Source organism: Spodoptera frugiperda, chromosome 26 (genome assembly GCF_023101765.2).
Source record: "Spodoptera frugiperda isolate SF20-4 chromosome 26, AGI-APGP_CSIRO_Sfru_2.0, whole genome shotgun sequence".
NCBI lineage: Eukaryota > Metazoa > Arthropoda > Insecta > Lepidoptera > Noctuidae > Spodoptera > Spodoptera frugiperda.
The window spans coordinates 2,655,699-2,667,368 of record NC_064237.1 but is presented as its reverse complement, the minus strand read 5'-3'; the positions used below and the strand labels follow the sequence as shown (position 1 = coordinate 2,667,368).

Sequence of the window (11,670 nt, the reverse complement as noted above, 5' to 3'; positions counted from 1 at the left end):
GAGCGGCCACAATCGCCGCAGCTTTCGTACGGAGCGCACGCCGACGTCACTCGCGGTTCACGGCCGGCTCGCGATACGCACGAGTGTTGGAACTTGAAATTCAGTAAAAAATATCCTAGTGCTATTATTATTGACGTGCAGCAACAGCGACGATGCGGAACCTCGTACGGTGAGTTGCCCTGTTATTACGCGATTTATGATAATTCGTACCCTTGACCGGGGGTTATTGGAAGTTATCGCACTCTGCCGTCCAAGTTTAAAAAGTTTCTGCAAGCTTCGATATATTTATGCATGTGTTAATTACTGTGCTGGACGAGGATAAAGAGTTCTTTTACATCGGGTTCGTTATACAAGTTTTGTTGGAGGATGAGTCAAGTGATCAGTGTTTACACGGCAATCATTGCATTTTTATGAATTTTATGTGAACAAGTTAAGGGATGGCTTTAAGTTATTAAGTTTTTGCGAATAAATAAGTAGTTGGCAATGTTAAAAACTTCTAATATGAAACGAAATGGTTCGGCTACCCTGTGTAAAAACAATGGAATGTTAGTGATTTCACACGCAGATAAAAATGGCTGCGATGAGTTCGTAATAAACAGTCGGTGTTAAGATTGAGGCAGCGCTTTACTATTGCATATTGTAGGCAAGCAGTCGGCGGGGTGGTGTTCATTAGAACATACTTTACTGTTACTATATAGAATGCAACAGGAGGTGCGGGCCTGTTCATACGCTGTCTGTCGTAAAACTGCAGAAAACTAAAGAAAATTTAATGGAAACCAATATAAATTGCAATTAACGTAGCCGACATAAAATGTTCGTTGTATGATTGAGTGAGCGCCGCTTAAAGTGTTGTCTGTTTACTATTAACTTACCTACTATGGTACTGCGAACTGCAGGATAGATGCGGAAACAGTCAAACAAGATTTGTTCTCAATATGCTACAGCTGCGTCCAATTTGTTGGCTATATTTCAGCCAGTTACAATGCCAATTGCTCTTTTAAAAATTTAAGTCTAAGTAAGAATTAATAAAATTACGACTAGTTTGGCTTAGAATGAAATGCTTACTGGGATGGACAATAATTAATTAGTTTAAATAATAGTATGTAGGATATGTAGTTAAAGTTACACTTAGGTATTTAGTTGATGTAATTATCATAATTCTATAAAAATAACAGACTAAAATATTCATTACCTCGACGAGTTAAAATAAAATAAACGTAGTAAGGGAGTATTACATGAAATGCTAATCAATTTCGTATTAAAAGTATCTGGTAGGCCGGCTAGCGAGGCGCAGACGGGCTGACTTCCATTTATCAAAGTGCACTGGCAATAATTACGCGTCCACTTGATTTACTAACTAGCGTCGTAATACATGTTTCCCTGTAATAATCGCGAATAATGAAATATTAATTTTAGAGCCGTCCCCCAACGTTTGCGAGGAGACGGAGATCTTATCGGCCGCTCGGCTGGACCAGGTTTAATGCTCAAAAGCCCCGGACCCTTTGGCACAACACTAATTTAAAAAGTCGCGCGTGCTCCGTAATTAGAAAATAATTTCACACGCATTTTCGATAATGATTGGTTCGGAGCTTTGATGTCGGGACCGTGTGTTGTTTATGAAAGCTATCATGTTATGCTTATGAATTTTAATAAGATGATCAGTCAACTTTAAAAGTTACGATGTGAGTTAAATCTTATGCTATTGAATGCGTTGAAATTTTCAATGTATGTGACGATGTTGGTTATAATGTAAACAAAATAATATGGTAAAGAAAATCTTACAGGTTATAAGGACCAAAGTACCCATTATATGTTTATGTAAACAAGAACCAGTTATGTACCTACTAATAATGAGCTAAGGGTAGGGTTTAACTAGCAAGGTTGTATTCCAAACCTCTAGTCAGTATTAGACAGAGCTTAGCACATAATTTACGGACAGTTATTCAGTGTTTAATAGCCCAATAAATCAATTAATTGGACATTCATTTGCCATTTCCTTTTCATACCGTGATTCGAACTATTATCGACGTTTACACACACTTACTTATATATCTTCGCGGCTATGAAATAGATACTTAAATGCTATAACTGTAGCTTACTCGCCAAAAAAAATTCTGCATAAAAACTGTCCCAAACGGTATGGAATTAATTAAGTTTATTACTAAAATTAACACTTTTCACATTTTCACTTGCGTGTTATGTTCCCTAGTGTCTCAGCAAGTGATTTTATAGCCGATTACAAGACTATCCACAGCTAAAAAAACTTTACAGTTTTATATACCTATAGTAAGAGTTATGTACATAAAAATTCTGATCCTGTCATATCTTTTGTATTCGTTATAACTTAATCATGTAAATTGTACATACAATGTAAAAAGGTAGTTAAAAATATATTACTATTCTTACAAACGAACATGACAGTTTCTTTTATTTTGCTATATTTATTTATTTAATTACAGGAAATAAAAACATCATAAATCATGGAAAAATGTATGGAAATTAGGATGTACCTTTTTAGTCAGATTTGTACCTGTTATTTATTAATATAGATATTAATATTTTATGTAGTCTGTGGTCCGTCAAACCTACAATATGTCACTAAATAAAATTTTCTTTGATTAGATTCGAACGATTCAAAAAAAGTGTTAATGTGCCTAAAAGTGGCCAGTATCGTACCGTTACCAAGACATCGATGAAAAAAAAAACTTAACGTTTTGCTATACAAATATAAATTCCATTGTGATGACGAAAAGTTTGTCAACAAAAAACTATAAAAGATTTCAATAACTGACATTTTATGATATGACAAAAAATCGAATCATTTACTGTAAAGGGAACTTGGAAGTATGCAGACGTTTTACTGACAATCATTTAGTCTACTACATAAAAACATAGCAGATAATTAAATTTAGTTATCTTGGGCCTTTTTTGAGAAAGACTAGGGAGTATGGCACCTATAAAGGAGCACCAAGTCTTCTAATTAGACCTGCTCCGGAGCCCCCATGGTGTAACGCCTGTTATGGCACATCCCTAGGATCTTGGGCCTACATACCTACTTCACAACAAACCCTGAGTTAATTGATAAAAGGACTATTAAAACATTTCTCAACCCGTTATAACATCATAGGAATCCCATTTTATACTCATTATTAAATTATAATGAGGCACTTCTTAATATACTTACTTACATAAAACCTAATGGTGATTATTTCAGAATCGATATAATTATTTTAATCTACATTAGGATGTTTTACGACAATTATGATTATACTACTGATAGTTAAACAGTTATTGAATTGATTATAGTCGCTAGAAAGTAAATATACCTGCTACTTGATTAACATTTTGTTGATCCTCATTTACACATTAATTAAATCAGCTTATTTTAAATAATATTAAAGTACTTAAACTATTATTGATTAATTGATTATCATAAAGAACTATAATTGTTGTCTTGTCTAATATCTAATTAAATTGGAAAATCCATCTCTAAATTTTTACAAGACCTCAGAAGAAAAGTTTTTAGTAATTACCAAGTCCAGCTACAATCCATCATAGCAAAAGAACAATAGCAAGCACACAGAAAAACATGAACTGTAGAACTAAACATAAAACTTGTGCATTATGGTAAGCAAAGACAACATAGAGTTTTAAAATAACTTGCGAAAGTAGATACTCTTTGGAAAGAAACGTCATGAAGAATGACAGGCTGGTTGTCTGCTATCTGATTTCGATAAATAAAAGAACAATACGAGAATACAAAACATTTTACTGGATTTTTATTAGCATGGCCATTGTTGTCTTCACGTCTTCCCTCCATACACTTTGTTTGTTTAGATTTATTTTTAGTGTCAGCTAATATGAATGTCTTTTGAATTTTCCCCCCTTTTCTGCGTCAGGTTTCATACCTATCTGGCGGAGAATTGCATTGTCTATTTCAGTCATTCATGTGTTGAGTTATTTTTATGGATTCAGTGTACCAACTAATTTTCGTAAATGTTTTTCTTTAAAATATTTAATTCGTTGGGGAACCCAAGATTCAGCATTATCATGTAGGTATTAAATTACTTATGAATCAATGGACAGTATTTTGACAATATGCAATTAATGAGTCAACTTAAAACAAACGACTGTTTTTAAAATTACACCTAATTGAAGTTTAAACAGACTAATGAATTGGTTGTTCCAACAAACCAAGTACTACGAAGAACAAATCAAAGATCCGAAAGCTTAACTGGTCCAATATGACAATTTGTTAGATGTCGCCGCGAGTCACGCACCAGACGAAGACGAAATGTCGAGTCAATAGCTTTTTTAGTTTATTTAAGAATTGTTTGTGGAGGCCAGCTTTGCGTGTGGCCCGGGATTCCGCGAAGTCCGGGATTGGTCGCGTGAGACCGGGACCGGGACCGGGACACGTGTAGACAACGGCGCGTCATTAATCGCACGCGAAAGTGTTCCCGCCGATGTGCTACGGAGATAATGATATTGCGCCACGTTCATTTGATACTTGAGCTTTCATCATTATTTGGGTAATTGAATATTCTCATACCGTTTTGCTTTAATTGCATTTTTACAATGAAATTAACACAATCGATGTATGTATTACTTAATAGAAAAACTCAACTGTGTCTACTTCCCTGGAAAGCTCGATCTTCAATTTAAATTTTGGCATGAAATTTGAAAGGTAAAGGCAATAAATAATAACAAATACCTATTCTGTGAAACGCCAGACGTAAATTTTCCGTATGAACTTACTAATATTTGGTCGTAAAAGTAGGCAGTAACTCATAGTGCTTCTATTGAAATGTGTACATAGCCAGTGAGAATATGGCGAGTCGAGTTTGTACGTAAACATGCGAAATTATTGGCCATAAGTCGGACACAGACCTAACAATGAGCTGTCCATTTGAGATCTACCGTTTGGTTTTCTTAGAAAAGCACGGAGAAGGCTTTTCGACTATACTAGGCTACTATAAGCAATTATTGTTAGTTGACTGTTTTGTTAAAGGAGTAGTTTTTTTTATTAGTTAATGTGACTTACTATTCATCGTCGGCAAAAAGTCATAACAGCGATAAGTGTTTTTATAAATTGGTATTTATTTTTCTTGTATAAAAATCATCAGCTCTGAAAAAAAGTTTAAGGAATCTCTGGTCGTAAGGCTAACTGTCGCGACAAATTACAATAAATCCTAGAGAAGTAAACACCTTCCTTTTTCGTCCCGAGAGTAATGTCCTGGACCTCGAGTGATCCCTGCTCTGACGGACGAGAAGCCGCGGAATCTCGAGCTAAGTCATCGCAGACGTTTGAATAGCCGCGTGTAACCGTTCTCGAGGATACCTGTGCTTGCGTGTTTATACGCCAACAATATACCACTGGAGTTAAATAAGTGAAATAGTGTAAACGAGTAACGGTACAGCGTCATTCCTTTTACTATTTATCTGTTCGGAACTGTTGGTGAAGCAGATTTATCGTTTGTTTAGTTGGCCACAATGTCGCCGCACTCAAGGATTATAGGGCTTGAATGGTTGTGATCGAGTGCTCAGTGCTTTCTCAAACGGTGCCGAGCCTTCGTGTGTTCATGTAGACCGACAGTTAACTTAGCAATAACTCCATGTGTATGAGCAAATAACTGCTGCGAACGCAAATTATTTCTAATTGGTGTAATTTGTATTCTTCAACAGTTATTGGTGAATACAAATTGTGTTCATAATTGTGACAAAAAGTCTCATGCCGGTCTGTATCATGACCACAAACTATTTTAACTGCGCTATACGCGGAAACATTAGAAAAAACTCCATGATAATCTCTATACGGCATAATTATGAAGATCTGCGGCCATGTAACTTGCAGTATCGACAGTTTTTCTATCACATCTCGTGCAATGTGACGTGTTTATATTTTCCACGCGACTGCAGCTGCGCAGTGTAGCAGTGTGACATTTACATAGTTTGGTGAAAATTTCGTCGTACGCTGTGCAAACTAGTGCATGCTTAAGCGGCAATTAATCAAAATTTAAAAATAGTCCGCAGTGTCCGTGATGAAATATTGCACTTGTAACATTTACATGGCACCTACTATAATTGACGACGTTTCGTGTTTTCAGGAGGAAATGCATGTTAATTAAAATTTTAGTAGCGTCAAGCAAATGCCTAATTTAAATACGAGTAGTTTTGCTTAAGGAAATTAAAAACGAAAGAAACTTTAATAAAAAGTATTTCCATGTGTCAGAGTTCAGAACCTATACATGTATAATGTACATATTGGTGTGGGTATGGGTGTTAACTAGAAAAATGATTAATAAATATATGGAGATATGAGCTGGTCCCTCGCTCCACATACGATCGTTACAATTAACGGTAAGCAAAGCATGGTGCATAGTGTACTCAGCATTGTTGGCGCATTCCCTCGACTATCTCCTGCAGCATCAGCGAGCTATCTCGAGCCATCGCTTTATCTCCGACCGCCCGGATGAATGGCAGCCGATAATTATCTCTAACATATTAATTATTAGCGGGATGCGATTCAGATTAGTCATGGCGCGTAAATTGGAATCACAGCTTTATCTTACCTGATGGATAAACGAAACTATAGTTTATCTGGAGTCTTAAATGGTATGTAAGTGGGTTATTACGCATGTGGGCGAATGGACCGTTGCTGGTTAATGGGCATTTAATTAATTAAATCTAACACGTCGTTGTCAACGGTTAATGTATGAATGTCTCCTACGTGCCTGAGTGCCTGGTGGCTATGTTTCGGAGCTGGACAGGTTCAGCGACGGTTGTTAAAGTGTTGGCAGTAATGGGCATTGATGGGGTGTCTGATTACTCCAGGAAGGGTATAGCTTAACGTTACACGAGGCTGAAGTCATGCAATCCTGCGCAGCATATTGTCGTTATTACCGCGAGACGTGAAATCGGAAGCTCTGCTGCGCTCGCGCTTACAACGGTGAAGTTATAGTTATTGTTCCAAGAAATTGTTATTTTTGTTGGCATTAACCTTAATTTGTCTTTAGAACATTTGAAACCGCAGCTCGATGCAATGCTAGAGAAGTGTAAACATTCAATGACCGTAATCAAGTCAGTCGAATACTTAAAATAGTTTTAAGAAAAACAAATGATGGAAACTAATCTCATTTAAAGCATGAAATATGATATTTACAATGAAAACGTAAACAAATCGACACTACAGAGCACACTCTACCTGCTTTATTTGCAAACAACCTGATAATCAAAGCAACAATTCATTTTAAAGTACATAAGTAAGTAAATTCGCTTGGAACTATGAATTAGTCCCGGGAGGGCAATTACATTAGGACGGGGTTCAACATTTCATTGTTAATTGAACATTAGTTACATGTCATCGTAAACACGGAAACCACAGTGTGTGCACCAGCCAGCCGCAATTATTGTCATTACATAACATTTAAAACTACACTCAACTATACAAGTTGAGTTTATTTTATGAGTTAGAGTATTAGTTTCTTTTAAGAGATGCAGCCGAATTTCATAATAAAAAGGAGGTTTTAGTTTGACCTGTATATTGTATATTTGTGCGCGCTTATCTCGCGTTTGGTAGAATCAATTTTGATGCGGTTTTCGGTTGCGGAGAAGAGTTTAGGGATTAAATATAGTTTTAGATAATTATCTAATTAGATATTTCAGACAACACATACAACATACTATCTAACATGCACCGATATTTAAAGGAACGTCTCCGTCTTGAAATATTAATGCATTAAAGCGGCTGAAAGCCTGAAATACACTAAGATATCGTAGTGTCGACATTTCGGCGGCGCGGCTGTAAACTCGGTATCAATGTATTTCAGGAATTGCAATGGTGAATATTATATCTGAAGCTGTCAGACAGTCTCGTGGCTGCAGACTTAAACTTGAATACGTCTGCCTGGCTTACAATAGAACTCGGAAATATTTTGTCTAGTGTACAATGTACATACATGCCTAGTATGTGTGTTACATAGTGCTGCTGTATTCATTTGAAGGGTTAATTATTATAATGAATGGCATAACTATTATCATAAACGCCTCGATATTTCACAATTAATAATTCAATTATTATGTTATCAGCTTACTCACGTATCTGTTTGACGAGGAATATGAGTCTCTAGTATGGCTTGAAACTAGTCGAGTTCCTCGTCAAACAGTTACAACCCTCTATTCGTAAAACAGTATTTAACTAAGTGCAAAATGAATCAGGAATACTTCCTTAACGGTCATCGTCATTCCACATTCAAATTAAGTGAAATGGCGGTAATTAGCAACGATTTGAATGTGGAAGCGTCGCATGCGCTTTGACGGAGACGTTCGCGTCAAACCGTTCATTCAACGGCACGATTGAATCTGTTTGACCCATAAAGGCGGAATGACCCACGGAGTACGGGCGTGGGAGCTAAAGTATTGCATCTCTTCCTTATTTGTGCATTACCGCATTAACAGCACGTCATAAAATAGGATTGAAGATCTCAGTACTATTGAATGGTGGTTCTAGGCTACGATGTCGCGCTGAGATTTACATATTTATTGTATACCTCTTCATATATCTTGGATCCCTTTTTATCTCACGTATGTAGGTTTGTAGAGGTCTTAGAATCTGTATATCTTTAGATATCCTTATTGGAGATCTATGATTCATAAGTTCATGGAATAAAAGTTTAAAGTTGACATATATTTTAGATCGTAAAATAGTACCTACATAGATAAATCTCTCTAACGTTAGGTTTAATATGAACCGGTAACTTATTATGTTGTAGCATGTGACATACATTGTATGTTGATGCGGCATTTTGACATAATAACGGTCAGGTCGTAAAATTGTGGGAAATTGTGAATCACTTCGTACATAAATCCAGCTTTGGGAATTACTTATTTAATACTCGCATTGTTTTAAACTGAAATAAAGGTAAGATGTCTGTGGTTTCTTCGTGAATTGGGTGTGTATCTTATGTTCGTAAATATCCGTCATTCGGTTTCTTTAAGGAAAATTGAATTGAATAAAGCAGTGTTAGGATTTGAACATCGGGAAGTCATAACATTGATCTATTTCAATCATTCCGTGTATTGCGTAGACTACTTATAGACAAATTTAAATAAGAACCTGCTGTTTAAGTGGTAAAAAGTTCATATATTTTACAAAGAACACTGAGTATCTAGTTTTACAGTTTTTAATAATTCTAACTCATGATAATTCCCTCACGGGAAACGTAGAGAACAAAGCGTTATTTTTTTCTAGCATCTATAGTAACGGGAATAAATCATAGAGCTTACAAGTTCACTATTGTAATTGTTCCAAAGGAGCAAGCTGCCTATAGGTAGTCTGTTACTGATTCAGAAAGATTGCAAACCGATTCGTGAAACTTAGTCGAATAGATACGTAAAATACTCTACATTGAACGTAATTGTTAATCTTTATGAATACTGTATTTACCAAAGGGCTTAGTACGAGGCCAGCCAATTAGGGGACTTTACGTTGAATGAGATAAAACGAGTTCGTCGCGTTCGGCGCTGTGATTGTTGGGTTCATTGAAGCCGGCCAATCACAGCGCCGAACGTGTCTCGTCTCGTTTCGATCTCGTTCAACGTAAAGCAAACTTATACTAAGGGTATTGTTTATTTTATGCAGCTTTAGGTTAAAAATAGAGATTTTATGAAATACATCGAAGAAGTGCTTACTTATTCATGTCCATTTAAAAACGGTTTTAGTTTCGAGTAGTATCCGATGATTTACAGCTAGTTAGTTCCCAGTTTTCCAAAGTTGAAGTTTTAATTTTAGTTTCAAAAGTAGTTATTTTCATTTTATCTAGTAAAGACAAGTAAGTTTAGTGTGAGTACTTAATCATGTGGGGCTGATGGTAAGGCGGTTCAGAGGAGGAACTTATGGCCATAACTTTATCTTCTTACCTCCCCAGCATCCTGTTCTGTCAGTCTGTTGAGAAATGGTGATTAAACTTAACACATTTATTTTAGTTAGGTACTTTCTGTTTTATGGTAAAAAGTCAGTGTTAATTTTACTAGACATGCGTTTTTTTTTTTTTTTTTTTTACATTTAATGGGTCGACGTTTGACCGCTATCTCACCTGATGGTAAGTGATGATGCGGCCTACGGTGGAGCACGTCTGCCCATAAGCAACCTATTCACTCGGGCCTTGAAGACACCCAGGTTATACCCATCAGGAAACACAGACTCCGGCAAGGAGTTCCACTCCCTAGCAGTTCGCACAAGGAAGCTTGAAGCGAAGCGCTTCGTGCGAGTGGGTGGGATATCTACCATGAAGCGGTGACGCCTCGCCGATTGTCTTGTGGTTCGATGATGAAAAGGACTAGGGGGAATCAAGTTGTGCAATTCCCCCGCACACTCTCCGAAATGTATCCGGTAAAAAACGGAAAGGCTTGCGACCTTGCGCCTGTGTTCAAGGCTTTGAAGCCGGGCCTCCACAAGCGCATCATCGTTGATGAGCTTCTTGGCACGCCTTTCAATGTGTTCGAGCGCATCCAGCTGGTATTCAGCCGAGCCGTCCCAAAGGTGAGAACAGTACTCCATACATGACCGAACCTGCGCTTGGTACAGGCTCAGCAGTTGTTTTGGTGTGAAGTACCGTCTCACCTTCGAGAGGATACCCAACTTCCTACCAGCCAGATGCGCCTTCGACTCTATATAAGAGCCGAAGTTTAGCGTTGGCGATAGAGTTACGCCAAGAAGCTCTAGATGATCCGATATTGGAACGGATACATTTCGGAAAGTAGGAGCCAGCGGAAATTGACTCCGTTTGGCAGAGAATAGACACGCCTGGGTTTTGGTAGCGTTGAACCTGACCAAGTTGGCGTCACCCCAATCGGAGACCGCCTTCAAGGACGAGTTCAACCGTTCGACCATGGATTCTCTTAGAGACTGGATCTGTGTTCCGCTAGTCCGCGCATCGGACACATACCTTTCAACAACTGTGCTGTCATCTGCATACCCAAAGATACCGGGCTTAAGCAGGTCGTTGATGTGCAGCAAAAAGAGCGTTGCTGAAAGTACTGACCCCTGAGGGACTCCGGCGTTGATACCAAATTGGTCAGACGAGCAGCCATCTATGACTACTCGAATTGACCGATCCCTCAGGAAGTCTGCAATCCATCTGCACAGATCAGCGGGAAGTCCATATGCAGGAAGCTTGCCGATAAGGCTGTCGTGCCAAACCCTGTCAAAGGCCTTCGATATATCGAGAGAGACCGCTATTGCCTCCCCGTGCTTCTCGATGGCCTCGCTCCAAATGTGGGTGGCATACGCAAGAAGGTCCCCAGTGGATCGGTTGCGGCGAAACCCATACTGCTGATCGCTGAGGAGGTCGTTACCTTCAAGGTATGCCAGGAGCCTGTTGTTAAGTACACGTTCCATACTCTTACAGAGTATGGACGTGACCGAGATTGGTCGGTAATTGTTAGGGTCGGCACGACTACCTTTTTTGGGCACAGGCTGCACGTTGGCCAGCTTCCATGCAACCGGCACTTGACCAGTCTCCAAGGAAAGTCGAAACAGGCGTGTCAGGATTGGAGACAACTCAGGCGCACAGGTTTTTAAAACCACGGCCGGGATTCCGTCGGGGCCACTGGCCTTGTTCACGTCGAGATTACGCAACGTCTTATACACCTCCTTCTGTCGGATGCGAA

General features: G+C 38.3%; 1 protein-coding gene across 1 annotated transcript in view; it reads left to right on the top strand.

Annotated features, from left to right (window-relative positions):
* The first annotated feature begins 2 nt into the window (after nt 1-2).
* The window catches only part of LOC118264731 (uncharacterized), a 44,916-nt gene continuing 33,248 nt past the window's right edge, over nt 3-11,670 (top strand). Inside the window, exon 1 of the mRNA XM_035577338.2 lies at nt 3-169. Within this exon, the coding sequence (XP_035433231.2) occupies nt 153-169 (17 nt within the window). The 5' untranslated portion in view covers nt 3-152. The remainder of the gene's footprint in view (nt 170-11,670) is intronic.